The sequence below is a fragment of the Leptonychotes weddellii genome, chromosome X (assembly GCF_054177405.1).
Source record: "Leptonychotes weddellii isolate Sample4059 chromosome X, ASM5417740v2, whole genome shotgun sequence".
Taxonomy (NCBI): Eukaryota; Metazoa; Chordata; class Mammalia; order Carnivora; family Phocidae; genus Leptonychotes; species Leptonychotes weddellii.
Genome location: NC_138385.1, coordinates 22,461,904 through 22,487,177, shown reverse-complemented (window position 1 = coordinate 22,487,177; position 25,274 = coordinate 22,461,904). Strand labels below are relative to the sequence as shown.

Sequence of the window (25,274 nt, the reverse complement as noted above, 5' to 3'; positions counted from 1 at the left end):
CTAGCCAAAGCAGGTGATAACAGGACTAACCTCTGTGTTGGGGTGGGGGGCATAATGAAGTAAAACTTTTAAATAAAATGACATGAGTGGGATATTTGGCAAACATGAGCAGAATAATTTGCAAGAAGCAGTTGAAGAAGAAATCTTTTTCTTGTTTGGAATTTATTAATCAGGAAAACTGAGCATAATCGCTGATGATAGAGAGAGCTTGCTTTTCATGATGAAAAGAGCATTTTGAGCACTTTGCCAAAGTAATAATCATAGAATAAAATGGGAGATACTTGTGTATGAAGAATCTCCTTATGCATGTTGTTTTCAGATTTTTGCTAAATTATTTTGTGAAGTGGATCATTGCAACACATGTTTTTCTGTAGAAAGAGTTTTCTAATTGAGAAGTTTCTTTTCTAATCACTGAGCAGATAAAATCATTAGTACAACAGATTATGTCTTAAAAGTAAGGTTGCAGTAACTATAAACCTCTCCAATTTAAGATAGTAGTTTTGAGGGCGCCTGGGTGGCTCAGTTGGTTGAGCGACTGCCTTCGGCTCAGGTCATGATCCTGGAGTCCCGGGATCGAGTCCCACATCGGGCTCCCTGCTCAGCAGGGAGTCTGCTTCTCCCTCTGACCCTCTTCCCTCTCATGCTCTCTCGCAAATAAATAAAATCTAAAAAAAAAAAAAAAAGATAGTAGTTTTGAGTTCTCTGCAGTATAGTATACTTTCAAGGGTACCTAATACTTAAAACATTAGTTCTAGTATATATTTTCCCTTAGTAGCATATCATTATTAATATTAAATGTGTGCTGAATTACTATTTTGCTTCCTTTTTTAGCATTTAGATAATCCTTTGGGGGCTGTTTTTCAGGATGCTTTAATATATTTGTGGTAGTTTAGAAACAAGGTAGTCTTTTGGTCTCATTGCTCCAGGACTTTAAAAAATTCCCATCATCTTAGAGCTCATATTGAGAGTTGGTCTTGTCTCCCTCTCTTTCATCATTGGATGGCATACGAAGGTGGATGAAATACACTCATGGGTGTATAAAGGCACTAAAAATGGAATAGGTTACAGAGCAAAAGGTGGGGGCCCCTTGTAACATCTAATACCAGTAATTTGTATATGTTTTAACATTTTGATATCTCTTCTTACTAGATCATCTTTATGATGTACACTAATGATAAGCTCCCTCTCCCAAATTTAATGGAAGCACATGCTATATTTTAGGGATCAGTAACTTTTAATTCCTAGTATCATCACATGATGCAATTCTAGCATGTTAGCCCTTGACTGCAGCTTGCTTGATTGCTGCTAGAAGGTTGTTGTTGCTTTTTTCCAGCTTTAATTTACATGCTGTTCTCTATGAAACTTATTCCATCAAATTTTGAACAAGGGAGAGAAATGTTATGGGTTTCAGTGATCGTTTTCATACCATGTGGTGAGTAAATCTGAAAATGTAGCTGGGACTAACTTGCATTGTTCAACTAAGTGCTTCCATTTTTTTTTTTTTTGAAAAGCTAGGTATTTCTTTGGATCCTTGCCATAAAGTTACACAAGCTTTGGTTCATTTTTACCATATTAAATAGATAACAAAATCTGTTTGCCAAAACAAAGTACTTTCAAGTGTAGATATCAATTGTTAGTGGCTTATTTATAAAATTATATTTCAGGGGCACCGGGTGGCTCAATTGGTTAAGCGTCTGACTTTTGATTTCGGCTCAGGTCATGATCTCAGGGTTGTGAGATCAAGCCCTGTGCTTAAGATTCTCTCTCTCCCTCTCCCATCTGCCACCCCCTCCCTCTAAAAGAAAATTATATTTCAAAAGATACCAATAGTTAAGGTCTAAAGTATGCTTGCTCAGTAGAAAGGTATTCTCAAATGTTTGGTGATTTACACAATCTTGTGAATTTATATGATAAAGAAATTGATAAAAGGTTGAAATGTAATTTTTTATTGTAAAAAACTCATGAAATTTACCATCTTAACCTTTTTTTTTTAAAGCGATAGATATCGTGAGGGGGGTGGAGGGAGGGGCAGAGGGAGAGAGAGAATCTTAAGTAGGCTCCATGCCCAGCGTGGAGCCCCACACGGGGCTCAGTCTTAACAACTCTGAGATCGTGACCTGAGCCAAAATCAAGAGTCTGGTGCTTAACTGAGCCATCCAAGTGCCTCCCATCTTAACGGTGGACAGTTCAGCAATTACATTGACACTGTTGTGTAATATCTCCAGAACTTTTCATCTTGAAAATCTGAAACTCTGTATCCATTAAACAACTCCCCCTTTCCCGCTCCTTCCATCTCCTGGTAAACACCATTCTACTTTCTGTTTCAATGAATTTGATTACTTTAGGTACCTCATCTCAGTGGAGTCATACAGTATTTGTCTTTTTGTGACTGACTGGCTTATTTCATGTAACATAATGTCTTGGAGGTTCATGCGTGTTGTAGCATGTGACAGAATTTCCTTCCTTGTTAAGGATGAATAATATTCCATTGTATGTATACATCTTACTTTGTTTATCCATTCAGCTATTGATGGACATGTGGGCTGATTCCACCTCTTGGCTATTGTGAACAGTGCTGCTATGAATGTGGGTGTACAAATAATCTTGAGAATCAGCTTTCATTTGTTTTGGATATGTACCTGGAAGTGGGGATTGTTGGATCATATGGTAGTTCCATTTAAGAATTTTTGGGGAACCCCCATAGTGTTTTGCATAGCAGATGCACAGTTTTGCAATCCTACCAGCAGTGCACAGGTGTTCAATTTTTTACACATCTTTGCAGACGTTTGCGTGTATTTTGATTCTAGTCATCTCAGAGGGTATGAGGTGGTATCTCATTGTGGTTTTGATGTGATTTTGATTCAAGTCCTTTAGCCATTTTTTATTTGTGTTACTTGATTTTTTGTTGTTGAGTTGTAGGAATTCTTTATATATTCTGGATATTAACCTCTTACCAGATACATGATTTTTTTTTTTTTTTAAAGATTTTATTTATTTATTTGACAGAGAGAGACACAGCGAGAGAGGGAACACAAGCAGGGGGAGTGGGAGAGGGAGAAGCAGGCTCCCCGCAGAGCAGGGAGCCCGATGCGGGCCTCGATCCCAGGACCCCGGGATCATGACCTGAGCCGAAGGCAGACGCCTAACCGACTGAGCCACCCAGGCGCCCATGATTTTTTTTTTTTTTTAAAGATTTTATTTATTTATTTGACAGAGAGAGAGCGAGAGCAGGAACACAAGCAGGGGGAGTGGGAGAGGGAGAAGCAGGCTTCCTACTGAGCAGGGAGCCCGATGTGGGACTCGATCCCAGGATCCTGGGATCATGACCTGAGCCGAAGGCAGACGCTTAACGACTGAGCCACCCAGGCGCCCCAGATACATGATTTGCAAATATTTTCTGTAGTTTGCCTTTTCACTATGTTGATTGTGTCCTTTGATGTGTAAAATTTTTGATGTAGTCTCATTTGTCTATTTTTGCTTTTATTACCTGTTTATGGTGTCATATCCAAGAAATCATTGCCGAGTCCAGTGTTATGAGGCTTATCTTCTATGTTTTCTTGTGGAACTCTTATAGTTTTAGGTCTTAGATTTAGGTCTTTAACCCATTTTTAATTAATTTTTGTATATGGTGTGAGATAATGATTGGTTCATCTTCATATTTTGCATGTGGATATCCAGTTTTCCTAGCACCAGTTTTTGAAGAAACTGTCCTTTCCCAATTGAGTGGTCTTGGCACTCTTGTCAAAAATAATTTGGATGTGTATGCAAGGGTTTATTTCTGCCCTCTCCATTCTCTTCTGTTGGGTCTGTATGTCTGTCTTTATGCCAGTAGCACACTTTTTTGATTATTGTAGTTTTGTGATATGTTTTGAAATCAGGAAGTGTGATTCCTCCAACTTTGTTTCCTTTTTTTTCCCCCAGATTGTTTGGGTTATTTGTAGTACCTTGAGTTTTATGATGAATTTTTCTGTTTCTGCAAAAAAAATGCTCTTGAGATTTTGATAGGGATTGCATTGAATCTGTAGATTGTTTGGGGTAGTATGGACATCTTAATAATAATAGTAATCCATTCAGTTTACATAGGGTATCTTTAGACTTATTTGTGTCTTCTTTAATTTCTTTTTTTTCCCTCTAACATTTTATTTTTAAGTAATCTCTACATCCAGTGTGGGGCTCAAACTCATAACCCTGAGACCAAGAGTTGCATGCTCCATTGACTGAGCCAGTCAGGCACCCCAAGTGTCTTCTTTAATTTCATCCAGCAATGTTTTGTAATTTTCAGTATATAAGTCTTCCACCTCCCTTGGTTAGGTTTATTCCTAAGAATTTTTTTGTTTTGGTGCTATTGTAAATAGAATTATTTTCTTAGTTTCCTTTTGGATTGTTCATTGTTAGTGTATAGAAGCACAATTGATTTTTGTGTGTTGACTGTGTATCCTGCAACTTTGCTGAATTTATTCTAATAGGTTTTGTGTGTGTGTGTGTGTGTGTGTGTGAATGTGAAATTTTTGGGGTCTTCTATGTATAAGGTTATATCATCTGCAAACAGATAATTTTAGTCCTTCCTTTAAAATTTGGATATCTTTTATTTCTTTTTCTTGCTTAACTGTTTTAGGTAGGACTCCTAATACTATGTTGAATAGAAGTGGTGAGAGCAGGCATCCTTGCCTTATTTCTGATCTTAAAAGGGAAAGTTTTCAGTCTTTTACCATTCAATATAGTATTAGCTGTGAGCTTTTCATAAGTGGCCTTTATTATATTGAAGTACTTTCCTGCTATTCCTACTTAGTTGAGTGTTTTTATCATGGAAAGGTATTGAATTTTATCAAATGCTTTTTCTGCACCAGTTGAGACGATTATGAAATTTTTTGTCCTTCATTCTCTTAATATGGTTCATTGCTTGATTTTCGTGCATTGCACCAGCCTTGCATTCTGGAAATAAATCCCACTTGGTCATGGTGTATAATGCTTAATAATATGCTGTTGAATTTGGTTTGCTAGTATTTTTTGGAGGATTTCTGTATTGGTGTTCATCAGGGATGTTGGTCTGAGGTTTTTCGTAGTGTCTATCTGGCTTAAATTTAACTTTTAAAAAGTCATTTACGGGACGCCTGGGTGGCTCGGTCGTTAAGCATCTGCCTTCAGTCAGGTCATGATCCCAGGAGTCCTGGGATTGAGTCCTGCATCGGGTTCCTTGCTAGGTGGGGAGCCTGCTTCTCCCTCTCCCTCTGCCTGCCACTCCCCCTGCTTGTGCTCTCTCCTTCTCTCTCTCTGACAAATAAATAAAATCTTTAAAAAAATAAAAATGAAAAGTCATTTACATGTTTTAATCTTTAGGAAAGCTAAAGGTTAGAATTTAAATAAATATGGAGTACAATACATAAGACTCTTCTGTCATTGTCTTTGTGTGGAATTACCAAATGAAGAACCATCCTCTTAGATCTGAAATAAGAAATGGGAAGTATCCATACTGATTTATAAACTTCATTGGGAAAGCATATTGGATTTCCAAACTTCAATATGAATATATTTCAAGCCTGTGAATTGTATACTGTGCATGTTAGTAGAAAGTTCAGCAGTTTGTATCAAGTGGATGCTAATGCTAGGTATTTTAATAGGGTGTTATCTAACAGAAATGGAAGGCACAAAAAATATTAAATATGTAGCATGTATGTTGTGTGTTGTGGTCATACTAAAATGACAAATTTTGTGCTTACTAGTAGTAACTGCAATTTTAAATTTTAATAATTTTTTAAAGATTTCATTTGAGAGAGAGAGTGAGAAAGCACAAGCAGGGCCAGGGGCAGAGGGAGAAGCAGACTCCCCACTGAGTGGGGAACAGGACATGGGGCTCACATGGGGCTCGATCCCAGGAGGCTAGGATCATGACCTGAGCCTAAGGCAGACGCTTAACCGCTGAGCCATCCAGGCGCCCCACAATTCTAAATTTTATATTAAAATTTCCCATTATCCTCCATAAAGTGGTTTAGCTTGTTTACACTTCGCTTTTATTGTTTATTGTTATTAACTTAGTTGTTTTATTGTTGTTATTGTTATTAATTACAATTGTTATCTCCATCTTCCTGTGAATTAGTAATAAACACTCAGTATTTCATTTAGATAACTTTTTGTACACCTTGAATAAATAAATGTGAAATTTTGATGTAATCTGAGAATATGTGAAATAAAAATTTGGATTTCCCTTGAAACCGAGGCTGAAAATCCAGTAGATGTTTTCACCTACTTTGCTATGAAATCTGTCTTGATATCTGCTATTGCTTAAAGTCTGCCAGTGAGCCAGCGGTGCCCAATGTGAAGTGGGCTTGATGGTAATAATGCACTGTGCTTATATTAATGTTGTATACCATTTACAAGTGTTCACACATGAATTTAGCTCATGGTTGTATATTTGATTTTCAGATCTGGATATTCATTTATACCAGCTAATTGGGTCTCACCTCTGAAATATTGATATCCGCTACACCCAGTTGTAATTATCACTGTTTATTCATGATGTCTTAACATACAGAAAGTTATGTCAGTGGGGGCATATATATTTTTTAAATTAACTGCAAAAAGCTGAATATCGTATTCTGGTATAAGTGAGATGAAGAGTGATCATTGACAGTATTTTTAAAAATTATTCATGATTTAGCTATTGACCTTGGCAGACTGAGATAAGATTTTAAGGTGATAGTATATGATAAAACAAATATTTTATCTCTTTTGATATTTAGCTTGATATTTATTTAGTATTTATATGTTTTGATATTTATGAAAATCAACTGCAGCTTGTTAGGGCACACTGGGGAAGCAGCAGACTTGGAATTGGATAGTTGATACATGTCCAGTATATCAGGTATGATATGATGTCCAGTGTCTAGCAGCAGCCAGTGCCAGTATGGTAGACAGATGAGAGGAGGTTGTGGCATTCAGATGAGGGCAACTGGAGAGACAGAGAGAGACTGTTTTTAGAGTTTAGGGGCAGGAATCCAGTTCCTGGGATGGGGTTGGTAGATAATTTATAGCAAGAACAAAGTAGAGTATTGATCCTGGGATGACTCAGGCACAGGGTACAACTGAGTATAGGGTGAAAGAGTAGTGGGTCTGCAGGAATAAGGCAGAACCTTTTTCTTATCTCCCTCTTCTCCCCACCCCATACCACAACTGGTAGTACTCATTTGTTGACAAGTTCAGGAGTGGCATGCTAAATTTTCTACAGAAATCAGAACTGATGGTCGAGATCTGGGGCAAGCTGAGTATGTAGGTTGGGCCAGGTTATTCTAATTGTGTTTAAGACTGGAGTCCTATTTGGAAAGTATTGGGGGAATGTGGGTAGACAAGGAAACGAGGAAGATTGCTGAGCACCTACTATCACATACTTAAAAATAGGAGGGGAACAGGTGGATGTTTCCAGTTCTGTCTGGCTTTCCTTTCTGGCAATGTGTAGTGATGCCATATCTGTGCCCCAGCTTGCTCCTTCCCTTCTTCCTGAAAGTAGAAATTGTTTCAGAAGTGTTGTGGCATTAGTTGTGTTCAATTTGTCTATTTAGTTACTTGAGAAAGTCTTTTTACTTTTGGCCTCCTGCCTTCCTTCTGTATATTATTTTTTAAGTTTGTAAGGGCAGATATTTGACCTGTCAGTTAGTTAGAAAATGTAGACAAGGTAATTAATTCTCTTGAGTATGCAGATTTCTTCCAGTACCATTTCCAGGTTACCTTTTCCTGTGCTAGAGCAGGTGCTACCATTAGAAATTCTTTTTTTTTTTTTTTTGGCAAGTCTCTCTTTTATTTTTATTTATTTTTAAGATTTTTATTTTTAAGTAATCCCTATACCCAATATAGGACTCAAACTACCATTAGAAATTCTTAAGGACTCCATCCAGGCTTATGGAAATGAACATATATTTGCAAATGATACACGTATGTAGCTATGATATGAGTATGCTATCAAGAAACGTTTTGGTTAGGGGCGCCTGGGTGACTCAGTCAGTTGCGCGTCCGACTCTTGATCTTGTTTGGCTCAGGTCTTGATCTCAGGGTTGTGAGTTCAAGCCTCCAGGGGCTTAAAAAATGTTTTGGTTAAAATTTTTTTTACCTGGTCAGGGTATACATGATCATTGCTTGATTTGTCATTCTTTTCACCTTGTCATCTCCTCAGAAGACTTATAGCAGAAATTGGGGAGATAAACATAGGGAGGAAAAATACTTTTTTTTTTTTTTTAAAGATTTTATTTATTAATTTGACAGAGAAAGAGAGATAGCGAGAGCAGGAACACAAGCAGGGGGAGTGGGAGAGGGAGAGGCAGCCTTCTCGCCAAGCAGGGAGCCCGACATGGGGCTCGATCCCAGGACCCTGGGATCATGACCTGAGCCGAAGGCAGACGCTTAACGACTGAGCCACCCAGGCACCCGGAAAAATACCTTTTTGAGCAAGGAGAAATCTTTTTTTAAGTTCTTAGTAATCATTAAAGGGGCAGTAGATTTTCTTCTTTTGAATGTATGTTTTGTTTTTAAAGATTTTATTTATTTATTTGACAGAGAGAGATAGCGAGAGCAGGAACACAAGCAGGGGGAGTGGGAGAAGGAGAAGCAGGCCTCCCGCGGAGCAGGGAGCCCGATGCGGGGCTCCATCCCAGGACCCTGGGATCATGACCTGAGCCGAAGGCAGACGCTCAACAACTGAGCCACCCAGGCGCCCCTTGAATGTATGTTTTTACATATAACAATTTTTTGGTGTTTTTGGTGAGCTTTTCATTTCTTAACTATGTACTCAAAGTTGCCACCTATCATTTGATGTAAGGAATGATAATAACTTGCTGTTTTGATTAAATGTACTACTGTAGGAACTATGTTTACCTTTTAACATTTCATGATCTCAACCTAAATGACAGACTTCTTCCTGTTGTCTTCTAAGTAGATAGGCCAGTAAAAGGAGCATGCCTATGGGTCTTGTCAGGAGTTCATAGTTTTTGTTCCCTGCTAATCTTGAGTAGATGAACATGATTAAAGATCGTTTTTCGGGGGCTCCTGGGTGGCTCGGTTGGTAGAGCATGTGACTCTTGATCTCAGGGTCATGAGTTTGAGTCCCATGTTGGGTGTAGAGATTACTTTTTTAAAAAAGATAATTTTATGATAGCACTCACTTTTTGTAGATACTTTATGAGATTATGGACCTGAAATATGAATAAATCAGGTTTTACCAGCAGAGATATTTTATAATTCCTCAGGTAGTTGAGGTTTTAAAAGAGGACATTAAAAAATACATTTCCACCCTCATAATTTACTTTTTCCATACGAACAGTAAAATTGTAAATTAAAAATGTAAAAATCACCTACATTGTTACCACCCTGATATGCTACCTGTTCTCCTTTGCTGCTGCTTTTCTGTTATAATACTGCATCCTAATATAGGGCTTTGATGCATCAAACTTGACCCATGTTGCTACAGTCATCATAGTTTCATTGTAGGAGTTTTCTATTGATTGCATTTTTGTACCATAAATTAACATATGGCTGGACATTTAGATAGTTCTACTTTCAAGTGTTTGTATTATAGTGATGGTGGCATTTCAGGTTATATATATTTCTTGGATGTGATTCTCATAGATAGAAGGATGTAATCCTTTGGGAGGAGTGTAAAGGAGTGTTAAGATAATAGATTAGCATGCTTGTATGTGCTAAATTTGCTGGCTGTTAGCCGCTGAATATTTCTGCATTTTTAGGGAAATAACACACCTAGCTACTTTAAGTGCTTCCCTCACTCCTTAATAATATGTGGGTTCTGAGGGACCTTGTTAGTGATGGCTCTCTGGTTTGCAGCTTTTTATTTTTTATCTTGAGACCACTTGGGATTGAGTTAAAAGAACTTTGAAACAGTTAATTCTTTTATTACCAAAAAATCAAAATTACTTTAAGATTTTTAAACACTATCATAGAAAAACAGGTTTTTTGTGTATTTTTACTTTTTCGGGGGATGATTTTAATGAATTAGCAAGTCATTTGAAGTTAAAGATGCAAGCATAACTATATAATTTTTTTATATGTTTGTGTTTATATGTTATAGTAATTGGTGTCCAACTTGTTTTCGGAAGTGAGAGAAGAAAGCTTTTTTGTTACTGAATTAAACATGTAAGGTAAACTGAGTAACAGGCCATAAACATATTTATTATAGATAATTTGAAAAAGTTATGGTGAACAAGTTTTAGCTTTTAGATCTCTGTTTATATCAAAAGCAGTGCTGCTGAGAGCGTTTACTTGAATTTAATGTATAGAATTAAAAATATATAATCACCCATTTTTAATTCAATAATTATATATGAATGTATTTAACAAACCTTTAATGGCAGTATACTGTACACTTGAGCCTAAGGAAGTGGTTTTAAAGTATATTCAGCCTATCTACAAATGTGTTCACTTAGTTTTCAGTGAGGAGAAATAAAAGCTAATTGTTTTTGGATATATTTTTTCTCAAAAGGAACATAGTGATTGAGAGTTAAAGCAAATTTCATTTCTATGATTTATCTTTCAAAGCTTTTGGAATGTTAACTCTTCTATAGTAGTTGCAGAGAATTGGTACATGTGATTAAAAAAAAAAAAAATCTCAGTTTTTCCTTGACACTAGGTGAGAGCTCCACCTTGTGATCTTTGAGCATATTTTTTAAAAAATTAGTAACCTATAGTAGGCCAGAAATGGTGTGGTGAGTTTGATCATTAAACTCATACTTTTATTTGAACATTACATATTATTACAGTTTTGGGTTTTCCAACTTAGGACAAATGGTATTAAGTATATTTAAAGACCTTGTTTATAAGTTTTTTAATGTAAATATTTGTGGTAACCTAAACTCATACTTTTATTTGAACATTACATATTATTACAGTTTTGGGTTTTCCAACTTAGGACAAATGGTATTAAGTATATTTAAAGACCTTGTTTATAAGTTTTTTAATGTAAATATTTGTGGTAACCAAATTGTATTTATATATAGCTGTAGACATTTAAAAGGAAAAAAATTCATAGCCTTTCCTGCATATAAAGTTTACATTCTTAAAAAAACCCCAATGCTAATTTACCCATTGCTTCTCCTCCTCTAAAGTACAAAGCAACTTATCTTCTGAGCTGTGAAGAAATGTTTTGGTGGCAAATTGGTTATTTAGACAATGATTAAAATAGTAAAAACTCAGATACAAGCAGTTTAGTATTTATATTTAATAATATTAGGTAGCAATAGAGGTAAGTGCCTTCTTGTAGAAACACATTTTCATGTTTATTGGTACAAGTAGTTCCATAAGGGCGAGGATCTCTCCTGTTCACCACTGTGTTTGGTACATGGTAGATATTTCTAATTGGTTGAATGGATTTTTAATACTTAGAAACTCCTTAAAACAAATATTTAACTGGGATAGGGAGTTGGCCAGTGTAATAATTTTTTCTACATCTATTAGACCTTGTCGTGATACTTCTTTTTGAAATACAGACACCTCGTCTGGGAGACTCACATCTTAATAAATTCCATTTTTCTTTTGTGTTTGCTTTGGTTTCTAATTACCAAATAAATGTTAATATGCCCTATATACTGAACAAAATAATTTGACCTGGCAGAACTTGTACACTAGAAATGTGCTATTTAGAGGAAGGTGAAAAGTGTATCACATAATACTTATTTTATTTGGTGTTCTCTGCTTTTCAGAGCTGATGCATTCTTTATGTCCCTTAGGAGAATATAGTTATGAACTACTTTTAAAAAATTGTATATTTAAGGATTGCAGCAAGTTTGGTTTTATAAAATGCTTGAGGGGTGGGTAGAGGGCATTGCAGGTAGGCAGACAAAACAAGCACTTTATTTCCAACTTGCCATCTAGATTGCCTGACATGTTGGTTAGAACTTATTAGCTCTATACTTCTCCAGCTCCCTTATAAAAAACAAAATTGTTTTTTAAGAAATAGTTTTTTTTTTTAGTAAGTTGGGATTTTTAGGAGTCTAGGGTGTATCCTACATGTGATGGCAAGCTTCAGAACTCTTGTGTGCTATTTAGATAATTCCTTCAGTTATAATACGAATATTAACAGATTAACAATTAGTGGTTTTAGAGGAGAACAGTCCTGGGACCATGATTTGGTGCAATGAGAAGACCATTCTAACAGTCATATCTAAATAAAGATTTTATAATATCAGTACTCTTCAGAAAAAAAACCTCGAAGTGGTGGTATAGACCACTCTTGATTATTCAGGTCTTGATTTGTGGATTATTCGTTCTTGTTTGTCCTATTACCTCATTATTTTGTTGTTCATGGTAGCTTAATTAGAGTGAGCTAGGAAATTCAGTATTTTGAATTTCTATTAATTGAATATTACTAGCCATTTATGATGTTTTTTAGAGATTTAATATTAATGGAAAAAATGGGGCGCCTGGCTTGCTCAGTTGGTAGAGCATGTGACTCTTGATCTGGGGGTTGAGTTTGAGCACCAGGTTGGGTGTAGAGATTACTTTTAAAAATCTTAAAAATTAATGGAAAAATTGAATTATCAGTTTCTTGTATAATGTCTTTATTGAGAGGTTAGAAGTTAGTATGTGATATTTTAACATTTATTATTAATTGCATATATTTAGTCTTACCTGCTTTTTCTTTAGATAGCCATCAAGTACTAGAGTCACATGGAAATAAAAGGAAAACATAAGAAAATTATAAAAGAAAGTTATACACAAGATTAAGAGCTTCAGACTCCACCTATTTTCTCTTTTTTGTTATAGACTTGTCATTTGCTTTTAGATCTTTCTCTCAGGAACTGCATCTTGGACCTTCAAAACCAGAAATAATATCCTTCCTATGGCCAAACTAAACTTCTTTTGGTCATGAATGGTATTCATCTGTTGTCCATATGACATTATTGGTATTTAAATTGATTGTAAGTTCCTTAAAGGAGTAGATCAGAGCTAACCTTTTTTTCCCCTTCCCTGTTCAAACCATGTGGTATTATCATGGTTATTTATTAATGAGTAAGATTTTGGGCTGTATGTTTCTTCTAGTGTAGAAGAATCTGCTTTTTTTTTTTTTTTTTTTTTTTAAGTAGGTTTTATGTCCAGCGTGGCGCTTGAACTCATGACCAGCCAGGTACCCCTAGCTAGCTCCTTTTAACTGTACTGTACATCATCAGCAAAAAGCTGTAGAATTTTCAGGCATCTTGTATTATGGTTTAAACTTGTCATGAGGATTTTAGGACCAGTAAAAGAGTTCCTAGTTAGGGCATATGTCTTTTTTTTTTTTTTTTTTTTTAGGGCATATGTCTTTTTAAGCCAGGCTAGAGAATCATAATGAAGTTTTACTTTATTTTATTTTTATTAATTAAAATCAGAAGATTTATTACTTGACTCATTGTTGAAATCCTTAAGATGAGCTGGATGCTGCAGCAGCTGCCCTCTTGAGTTTAGGTGTTGTTTCTTCATGGAATCCATGCCTGAATCTGCGGTTTACAATTAGGTGCCTCATTGGACCAGTCCCAGTGGTATTTCGTCTTTTAGCCTCCGCACTTCACTTGTACTTTCTCTTCGGCTTGGCAGGATAGCCACATTTGCCACAGGTCGACTTCTGAAGGTGGTAGGCCTTAGAGCCGCAGTGGTGGCACAGTGTGTGTCTTAACGGCAGTACTTTCCAGTGATTATTTCCCTTCAGCATCTTGTTTCTGTGGCTAAGACCAAAGAGCGAGAATCATAACAAATTTTAAAAATAATTATAATACAAGGGCTTTTCTTTGTATCTGTTGTTACTGTTGTGGGACTGCAGCAGTTTATAACAAATCCATTATCTAAAAAAGACAGTCAGGGTGCCTGGGTGGCTCATGCGGTTAAGCGTCCTACTGCGTCTGACTCTTGATTTCTGCTCAGGTCATGATCTGAGGGTCCTGGGATCGAGCCCCTTATTGGGCTCCCCGCTTAACGGGGAGTCTGTTTCCTCACCTTCCCTCTGCCCCTCCCCCTACTTGCTTACTCTCTCTCAAATAAATAAATAAATCTTAAAAAAGAAAAACAGTTAAATGCAAGGGGAAAAAAAATCCTTATTTACTAAAGGACAGTAGCAGGCCCTGGGAAATTTAGTTTTTGAGTATAGATATCCTTCCCAATATTTTTCATTTGTTGGTAATAAATACGGCATCCCTTCCCTTAAAGGAATTGTTTGTCTTAGAAGAAAGAAGCAAACCATTGTTTTACCCACGTAAATCTATGAATATATTTCTGACATTGAGGTGTTCCAGAAGATGATAAAGAAATGATAGCAGCTCCAGAAATACCAACTGATTTTAATCTACTACAGTAAGTATATTATGAAAATTTTTAAATCCTTTTCCACAAAATGGGAAATATATCAACTTCAGTTAAAATTATTTCTGCAGAAGATCTAATATATAAGATATAAGTATGTATATTTTGAAACAGTTTATATCAGTGCTCATTGGTTTCTGTAACAGTGATTCCATGGTGTTTTTGTACTATGTTTTAAATTTATTTTTTAATTTAGATACAGTATAATTTATTATTTTGCTGGGCAGTTCTTTGAATCCATATTTAGTTTTACAATACTAACTGTTTTGAGGGAGTGCCGTGAAATTTTTAAAAAGTTAAGTGTCCTCATTGGTAAGGAATATATACCACATAGTAGTATTTAGGGTGTAATACCAGATTTCTTTTATAAAATCCACTGATAATAGGCTTAAACAAATCTGGGAGGGTTGGACATGCTATCCATATATATATTTTTTTAAAAAAAACAAATTACATGCTTATTGGTCTATAAAGTGACTTCGACATAGGTATTTTCTTTATTCTTGTCTTAAAAGCTACCTCTACGTCTTTTTCAACTTTTATTCTAATTACTCTCTAGTATTTGATGTGGGAAGGAATTTGAGCTACTGTATGTAATAGTGGTTTTCATACTAAGCTGCAGTTTCATGAGGTGCCTCAGTGAAAAAGGAACCTTTAAACTGCCTTTGGGTCCCTTTAACTATACACATATACACCATTACTGCATTTGCTGTTGGAATTTTTATAACACTTGATTTGAAAATAATTTGGTTGCTAAAAATTTTGAAAACTTCAGATAGATACCTTTGTACAATGGTAGCCAGTGTCTACTTTTGATGCTTTATATAGATTTTCATTTTTAAAATAATTTTATTATTTTCCGTGGAGACTAAGGTGGTCTACTGGTATATTGCCAATATTTCGAAGTATGCTTTTTAATGTGATTTTAATCCCAGTGTATATGGACTCTGTTTGAAGATTCTTGAGGGAAATTTCTTGTTTTTGTTAGAGGGAGGATACAGGATAGTCTGAGGAAAAAATTTTTGGTTGGAGTATTATAAAATTATGAAAATTAAGATTGGAGACAATTAAGAATGTTTGTATTATAAACTAGACTACTGACTATTAGAATATCTCAAGTAATTAAGGCCTGAAATAGGATAATGGATAAGAGGGAATTGATGTGGTGGAGGTAGAATAGACAGTATTTGGTTGGGTATGTGAGATGGACGGCAGGGTAAAGAGAAAGGAGGGGAAGAGTCAGTCATATGATAGGTGACTCATGAAATTTCAAGCCACTAAAAGGTTAACCTAGTATGCTCCATAAACATACTAGCATAGGTTATTTTACCTGGGATAGGTGGTGGTGTTCTTTTGATCTAAAAAGCAGAGGAAAACATTGGAGACAGACAGACTTTCAAGAATATTTCTTCTCTGGTTGGGGTTATTTTAGACTCCTATCCTGATTACTCACTTTAGCTTTCTTCATAAGGTTTTCCAGTTAGTAATCAAACCTCTAGTGGCTCATTCTTTTAGTTGGGATAGCCTGGAGATGCGGATTAAGAGTGTAATTGAGCCTGTGATTACTCTGTGGCCATTGGAATATTGTGAAGACTAGTGATTGTTTGCAGGCTTAATAGCAGTTACGGATCTAAGAGAGCTGGTGTCCCACAAATGTCTTGGGAAGAAAGAAGTATTACTTATATACAGCAAGATACTTAAAAACATTTTCTTTTTTTTTTTTTGCAAGGCTGTATAGAATATTGATGACCATAATCTTCTTAAGATGTAACAGGCATAAGTTTCAGGGTTAATATTACAGTAGTCATTCAGGTTTTGGTGCATTAACTCTTGGGAAATGGTACTTCTTATAGGCCCTTTCCTCACAACATTATAGGACATAGTTAGGATTGCCACTATCTTCAATACATTGTTTGAATTACATTGTAGGTAAGTGCTATAAATAGTAATTTTTTTCCTTGCTAGCACCTTAACTATTACTATAGGTATATAAAGTATTTCTACCTCATAGCCTCTGGACAGCTGGTTATTTTAGCAATAAAAATGGAAATAGAAGAAATCTAGTTAGAGAAGACTAGCTTTAGAAAGAATAGCTTTGCATTTTGATTCCATTCGTTTTAAGCAAAACTGGCACTAGGATTACATATTTGAAGTGGTAAAACTTTTATCTTTTATGGGTGTGGCTCAATTCTAAAATCCATTATGACCCAAATTTCAAGTATGCCTTGCCTTCAGCATTTAAATGAGGGTATGTTACCACTATTTAGGTAGATTGACCATGTTTGCATATATAGGAAGCATTACACTTGTGTATTTAAATTAGTCTTCTTCCTTACGTGTGAGAAAATCCAGATTATATAAAACACCCCACCTACTGCAAAATAAGGGACAACTTCTTAGAATTATAGATTTACATATTGGAAGAGATTGAAGAGACTTTAGAGATTTCATTCTTTCTTGCATATACATTGTTATAGATGAAAAGATTGAGAGGTTGTCACTTGTCTAAGATCACAGTTTCTTAGTACTAGAAACAGTTCTCCTGACTGTAGTGTACCACCTCTTTACCTCATAAAGGATTTTGATCAATTAGCATTTCCCTCTTGTATTTCAAATGGTTTAGTTTGTAAAAATGTTTTATACATATCCTTTCAGAAGTACATGTTTTGTGTAGTTATACTTAGAATTACAAATATTTTTTTTGAGTGAGAGAGCAGTGGTCAGAGGATTCTTAATATTACTGAAATTCCCTAGTAAAGGTCATCCAGTTCCTAGTGTTAAAATGCAGTCTTCTCTGAATTCCATGGTCTTGAATCAGAAAATGAAACCAGCCATTACAATAGAACACCACAGTTCCTAGGGTTAAAATTTTGAGAGCCACTGGTATTATAAGTTTTTATGTCTTGGTTAAAAATTAAGAAAATAAAAAATGTTTAGTTTTTTTTGTTTGTTTTAGATCATTGTTTTGTAGTTTGTTATGTAATTTTATGTTTGGTAATATGCTATGGTATGATGTTTTGGGGAAGCATCTTAATTATATCTAATGCTAATAAGGAGTTTTGTAAAGAGTTAACCAAGCCTTTCTTTTAGAAAATATGGCAAAAATTAGAAACTCCACCTATATTTCTAAGGAAAGTTTTAAATAATTGCTTATCTTTTGTCACAGGGAGTCAGAAACACATTTTTCTTCTGACACAGATTTTGAAGACATTGAAGGAAAAAACCAAAAACAAGGCAAAGGAAAAGTATGTACAGAATATATAACTTTATTTTGGTTCTTAAGGTCATTTGTATACATATATGCATATGTACATATAAAATATAGCTGTTTTAGTTATGTCTCAGATGTTGTCTTTTAAAAGTGCTCCCCCCCCAACCCCGATTGGTATGGTAAGCCTTCTGAATGCATATGGTTTCTTTGGCTTCTAGGTCAAATATCTTTTGATTAGCTATTTTCCACTACTGTAAAGTTGAAATTAATAATACAGCACTCTTTTTAAAAAAAATTTTATTAAGTTAATTTTAATTCCAGTATAGTTAACATACAGTGTAATATTAGTTTTAGATGTACAATATATTGATTCAACAATTCTATACATACTCAGTGTTTGTTATGATAAGTATACTCTTTAATCCCCATCACCTATTTCACCCATCGCCCCCACCCACCTCCCTCTGGTAACCATCAGTTTGTTCTCTAAGAGTCTGTTTCTTGGTTTGTCTCGCTCTCTCTTTTTTCTTTGTTTCTTAAATTCCACATATGAGTGAAATCATATTTGTCTTTCTCTGACTTACTCTCTAGCTCCATCTGTGTTTTTGCACATGGCAAGTCATTCTTTTTTTTTATGGCTAAATAATTTTCCATTGTATATATAGACACCACATCTTCTTTATCCATTTATCTGTTGATGGACATTTGCACTGCTTCCATAATTTGGCTATTGTAAATAATGCTGCAGTAAACATAGGGGTGCATATATCCTTTCAAATTAGCGGTTTTGTATTCTTTGGGTAAATACCCAGTAGTGTGATTACTGGATCATAGGGTAGTTTATTTTTAATGTTTTGAGGAACCTCTGTACTGTTTTCCACAGTGGCTGCACCAGTTTACATTCCCACTAACAGTGCATGAGGGTTCCTTTTCTCCATATCCTCACCAACACTTGTTTCTAATAGTTTATTTTGTAAAGCACAGTATGCTAAGCACAATGTGATATTCTTTTGGCTTTATTTACGCATGAGTAGTCAAACATAAAGCAAAGCAAACAAAAATAAAATTTCTTATTCTAAAGCATCCAAAAAATGTAACCTATGACCAGTTTAAGTCAAATAGGTTACAGTTGACAAGAGTTTTACTCTTTATAAGTAATGTCAAGGATAAAAACTAACAAAGTAAGGGGCGCCTGGCCAGCTCAGTTGGAAGAGCACTCGACTCCTGATCTCCAGGTCATGAGTTCAAGCCCCACTAGGAATTACTTAAATAAATAAAACTTAAAAAAAAAAAAAAAACTAACAAAGTGAGGTTCTGAGTCAGTAGAATGCATATTTAGAATATGAATGCATGGCCTGAGGACTCTGGATTACTTGGTGAATTGTTAAATTATTTTGATGTTTTGGAAAGTACATTTGACTCTGTGCATGTGTGTAAATACAGTGTGCAAAAGATGACTTGTTTTTGTTCACCATTTTCCTTCCCAAATGAATTTTGGATTTATATTTTCTTACAACACATTTACTTTTATTTTTTTATCTATTCATTTATTTATGTAAAATTTTTTTTTTTTTTTTTTTTTTTTAAGATTTTATTTATTTGCGCGAGAGAGAATGAGAGACAGAGAACACGAGAGGGAGGAGGGTCAGAGGGAGAAGCAGACTCCCCGCCGAGCAGGGAGCCCGATGTGGGACTCGATCCCGGGACTCCAGGATCATGACCTGAGCCGAAGGCAGTCGCTTAACCAACTGAGCCACCCAGGCGCCCTGTAAAATTTTTTTTTTAAAGATTTTATTTAGAGAGAGAGCATGAGCAGGGCTAAGGGCAGAGAGAGAGGGAGAGAAAGAATCTCAAGCAGACTCCACGCTGAGCATGGAGCCCCATGCGGGGCTTGATCTCATGGCTCTGAGGTCATGACCTAAGCTGAAATCAAGAGTCAGGTGCTTAACCGACTGAGCCACCCAGGCACCCTGACACATTTACTTTTTTTTTTTTTTTTTAAAGATTTTATTTATTTATTTGAGAGAGAGAATGAGAGACAGAGAGCATGAGAGGGAGGAGGGTCAGAGGGAGAAGCAGACTCCCTGCTGAGCAGGGAGCCCGATGCGGGACTCGATCCCGGGACTCCAGGATCATGACCTGAGCCGACACATTTACTTTTAAAAAGTCTATAATAGTGACGCCTGGGTGGCTCAGTCAGTTAAGCATCTGCCTTTGGCTCAGGTCATGATCCCAGCGTCCTGGGATTGAGCTCCTTGCTCAGCGGGGAGCCTGCTTCTCCCTCTCCCATTCCCCCTTTTTGTGCTCTCTCTCTCTGACAAAGTCTTAAAAAAAAGAAAAAGCAGTCTATAATACAGAAATGTACAGTGAACAAAGTAGATTTCCCTGTAAACCTATCACACAGCAGAGGTAAGATATTCTTTAAACATTTTGATGAGCATTCTTTTGTACATATACCTGTCTATAAACATGCACATAGAATCTTACTTAAATGGATTCATACTATGCAAACTGTTTAATTTGCTTTTAAAACTTAATAGTATGTTGTAAGCAGCTTTCCTATCAGTGAATTTTTCCTATCATTTCTAATGGTGTCAGAGCATCCCATTTTATGTATGGAATATAATTTATTTAACTAATCCTTGGCATATATTTTTAGAGTTCACATAATCCATGTTTCATAATTTCATATCCTTTTTTAGTCTCTTAAAACGTAGAAATTTTGAGACAGAAAAAGTGAATGAATAAAATGTTAACTCATGACTGTCCAAAGACAGCCAAATTCTAGTGGGTAGTATATGGTTATTCATTTGAAAACCAATTTTTCTTGTTCTGCAACCATCTTGCAAAACTGAAAATATACTTTTGACTTTGATTTAATCTACAGGTTGGGACAAGACTCACAGTGGCATCTGAATAGAGGACTCCCCAAAGTTTTTGTGCCACACTTTAACTTTGTATAGTCACTGCTATGAATGAGGTATTAGGGCTCAGATTAATGATTTATTATAATAATAATGGTAACTACGCTTTGACACTATACTATGTATATTCCAAGCACTGTGCTAAAAATATGTTCTCTAATTTAATATTTGAACCACTCTGTGAATTAGAAAACTTACTGATTTTATAGATAGGAAACTGGTCCAGAGAAGTGCAGTGGTTAAAGGATTTGAGCCCACATCTGTTAAAAGGTGGTGAGAGCAGAAGCAGGGTTAGGGGCAGAGGAAGCGGAAGAAGCAGACTCCCCGCTGAGCAGGGAGCCTGATGTGGGGCTCTGTCCCAGGACTCTGGGATCATGACATAAGCTGAAGGCAGAGGCTTAACCAACTGAGCCACCCAGGCGCCCTCCACCCATAGTCTTTAGAGATGTTTTTAATCTACAAGATTGTGCCCAGGTTAGCATGTTTACTTCTTGTACTTCCTGTATTATTCCTTCCACGTTGTTTTTTTTTCTAGCATAGCATATGCATTGAGCCATTTTAATTGTACTAATTAGTTTTGCATACCAACAGGAATATTGAAGCATATGATAGATAAATTGCAAATATATAATTCCATTTAATTAACATTAACATTTTATACTATCCTAGTGTACTCTCTGTAGTTGATCTTTTCTTTCACCCTTATCTCTGAAATTCCTTTTACTGGGGACAATAACCTTTTATTCTACAATTAAGAATTAATGACAAGTTCACAAAGACTGAATCTCATTAACAAAATAATGTAAATTAACAAGTAATATATTTCAGTTGTTAGGAAGGAGTTTGAAGTAGTTGTTAAGAGTAGGGTCATTTTGGACTCTTGAGGAAGGAGGAAGGACCATCTGTCGAACAAAGTATAGAAACATACAGGCTGTCAGTAGAAATACGTTTGTAGACCTGGCGGTAGACCAGGGGTCTGCAAACTATGGCCTGTTTTTATACTGCCCATGAGCTAAGAATGGTTTTTATATTTTTAAAGCGTTGTAAAAATAAGCAAAGAATATATGACAGAAATGGAATGTGGTGGCCCGCAAAGCCTGAAATATTTACTGTCTGGTATTTTACAGAAAGTTTGCCGATCCTTGCTCTAGATCATAGAAATGTGTAGGTTGAAAAGAGACCTAGAAATCATCTATTCTAATCTGTAAAGATTTAATACAACTCTGACATTTTAGAAATGAGGACTCTTGAGTTAGGGAATGACTTGCTTTTCTATAACAAGTTAAAAGGCTGTGGGAAGTATTTTATAACTGAAGCATGTAGGCAACCTTTTCACTGATTTATGAAGTCCCCACTCCCCAGTATTGACAACTTCCTTATAAAGGGGCTTCATTTCCATAGTGTTCATTAACTGAATTTTCATAATAAATGTTATCACTAGTTGTACAGAGGAACATGATTTTTTTATTTTATTTTATTTTTTTTATTCTTATGTTAATCCCCATACATTACATCATTAGTTTTAGATGAAGTGTTCCATGATTGATTTTTTACATTTGAATTCTCCTTCATTTATCCAGAATAAGAATGAGGTTGATACACCTATTCATACTTTTTAGAATTCCTTTGTCAGTGCACTGCAATAATTTATAAGACTAACAGTAGATAAAATTTAAAAATTTGAACTAAGTACGAGTTACTTATTTGATAAAGTGTTTTGTTATTCTTGCTGCGCACTGCAGTCTGCACCTTAAAGCAGCAACCCTATGAAGTAGGCACAGTTTTATACTCACTTTACAAATTAGAAACTCTGAAGCACAGTATGGTTAAGTAACTTGCCCAACATCACTCAGCTAATAAAAATTTGGACCCATGCAGTCTGTCAGTCTGCAGAGGCTGTGCTCCTTACTACAGTGTTACGTGAGGTGTCTGATACTATAAGTGAAAAAATTGATGCCACAAAGAAGCTGTCTCAACCATATCATTTTATCATGACATGTGTATGGTATGCCTCTTTAGGTCAGGTTTAGGCATGTTATAATTATGTACCCTTTTAACTGCTTCTGCTGTAGTTTTATTTTGAATTTTCAAGGATAATGATAATAACTTAATTAACTTGTATTTTTATGCAGACTTGTAAAAAAGGCAAAAAGGGCCCAGGAGAAAAGGGCAAAGGTGGAAATGGTGGAGGAAAACCTCCTTCTGGTCCAAACCGAATGAATGGTCATCACCAACAGAATGGAGTGGAAAACATGATGTTGTTTGAAGTTGTTAAAATGGGGAAGAGTGCTATGCAGGTAATGTTTATTGTGTTCTTCCCAGTTTATTTGTACATTTTAAACTTCAGTGAGTTGTATAAAATCCCTGAGTTTTCTAATTGCATTTAAAAAAAAAATCTAACACTGCTTATTAGAAAAAAAGCAACAAAGTTCAGAAAACTAGGGATCTGTCTGTTCAGACATAAGACCTTTAAGCTGTGTCTTGAGTCATTTTCTCCTGCATTATTTTCTTTTAATGGCATATAATAAAAAGTTATTTGCTCAAAAAATATGCTGATGTAAACTATGAGGTTTCAATTTCCCCTGAATTTATATGGCTGCCATTAAAATATGAAGTCCTTTGCCCATATAGAATTCTTGGTTGAGTGACCTAATATAATCACTATCCACTTTAGTGAATTGAATTATGTTGATCACTGTTGTCTATTACAAAGTTTATTACTTGTGCTGTTTCTTAGCAGAAGAGTGAAAAGTGAGAGTCATATCCATGTCACATCATCCTAATTTTATTTCTTTTGCAAAATTTTATGACAATAGAAGCATTTAGGCTTTACAGTGGAGGCTAAACCCATACGGTTTTAAAAAAAATTGAATAAACACTATACTCAAAAGAATATGCATGCTTAATAAAGTTATTTTTTAATTTATAAAAGCTATGGGGAATAGTTTTCAGAGAATTAATTTTAATCAAAAAGGGTACACATGGGCGGTTTATGGAGAACTAGCCTTATTTAAGTTTTCTGTTATTTAAGAGTAACAAATGCAAATCTTATTTGTAAATATGGACTTATCTGAATATGTATGGCTTTGTAAATAAATTTTAAGTATCAGTTGGGACTGATAAAACCGCATTTTTACATGTAAAATAAAAATTGTTGGTTGTTTTGAGCTATTACCAATTGTACAGAGGAACATGACTTTTAAAATTTGAATTTGCCTTCATTTATTCATACATGGTTTGCTTTTTATATAGTTGTGATGAGGGTGTGGATTTTATTTCTTTAATGTTTTAAATTATTATTTCATATATACATTTGATATATTTTAAAAAATAATATTATATTATGGTGCTATGGTTTCTTTAGTCATTCCCTAATTTAACAAGTTATCCCCTTCTCTCTGGTTCTCTGGTTCCCATTTTGGGTTAACTTTATCAAAGGAATAAATTCTTTCAGTTATGTTATATATACCATTTCATTACTTTATTTTTATGTTATACTTTTCTCTATAATATTTATTCTAAGTTGTTAAATGCATTAATCTTTTTTTGATATCTTTCATTTTTGTTAACATCAGAAATCTCAACTTATATCTACAGCTAATTAGGCTGTTCTATTTTTGTCTAGTCTATAGGGTTTTTGTTTAACTTTTTGGCTCATCAAAAATTTTTAATAGAAAATGTGAGGGTTTAGCTTTGTATTTATTTTTTTTGTTAATGGTATCTCAGTGTTTAAAGAATGAACATTTTCCTTATTTTTATGTTGATTATGGTTTGTCATATATTAAGATTGTACCTCTATGTTATTTGTTTTTCTATTTCTAAATGTGCTTTCACCCTTAAAAGTGGAATGTCCACAGTATCTCTCCATTGATTTCCCTGAATGGACTCTTTACCTCCAGTTTGTTTTGTATACTCCCACTTGCGTTATCTTGGTAATAAGAAATTTGATCAAGGAAGTCTCCTGTTTACAAGCTTCCAACAGTTCTGCCTTATCTAAAAGTTCCAGCCCAGATTTTTTTTATGGTGTGCTTCCTATTCCCCGCCACAGTATGTACTCTGCCTCAGCCCCACCCTCCACCCCCTCACCTTTCTTTTTGTTTTTCCCTTTGCCTGGAATAGTCTTCTTTCCTTCTTTCCATATCACATAAGATTGACTTAAATCACATGTCACTCTTTTGAGAAGCATTCTTGGGCTCTCTTTCTCCCCTTGAATATATTTCTTACTCTTCTCTTTCCATTATAGCACTTAATATATTGTATTATTGGTATGCATGTGTCTGAATTTGCTTCTAGATCATTAATTTCTTGATCAGGGACTGTGTATTATTCATTTTTTTGTATCCCAGGATATACCTATTTCAGTAATTATAGGTGAGAATAAGTATAAGACTGGCTGTTGGTTTTAAAATAGTTATTATAGGGCGCCTGGGTGGCTCAGTTGGTTAAGCGACTGCCTTCGGCTCAGGTCATGATCCTGGAGTCCCTGGATCGAGTCCCCGCATCGGGCTCCCTGCTCAGCAGGGAGTCTGCTTCTCCCTCTGACCCTCCTCCCTCTCATGCTCTCTGTGTCTCATTCTCTCTGTCTCAAATAAATAAATAAAATCTTTAAAAAAAATAAATAAATAAAATAGTTATTATAGGGCGCCTGGGTGGCTCAGTCGTTAAACGTCTGCCTTCGGCTCAGATCATGATCCCAGGGTCCTGGGATCGAGTCTCACATTGGGCTCCCTGCTTGGCGGGAAGCCTGCTTCTCCCTCTCCCACTCCCCCTGCTTGTGTTCCTGCTCTCGCTATCTCTCTCTCTGTCAAATAAATAAA

General features: G+C 35.4%; 1 protein-coding gene across 7 annotated transcripts in view; it reads left to right on the top strand.

Annotated features, from left to right (window-relative positions):
- The window catches only part of STAG2 (STAG2 cohesin complex component), a 133,834-nt gene that overhangs the window by 38,047 nt on the left and 70,513 nt on the right, over positions 1-25,274 (top strand). For all 7 annotated transcript variants that reach the window (XM_081808290.1, XM_031038203.2, XM_006742503.3 and 4 more), the window contains exons 2-4: positions 14,170-14,313; positions 17,489-17,567; positions 22,590-22,754. In XM_081808290.1, the coding sequence (XP_081664416.1) occupies positions 14,270-14,313; positions 17,489-17,567; positions 22,590-22,754 (288 nt within the window). In that variant the 5' untranslated portion in view covers positions 14,170-14,269. The remainder of the gene's footprint in view (positions 1-14,169; positions 14,314-17,488; positions 17,568-22,589; positions 22,755-25,274) is intronic.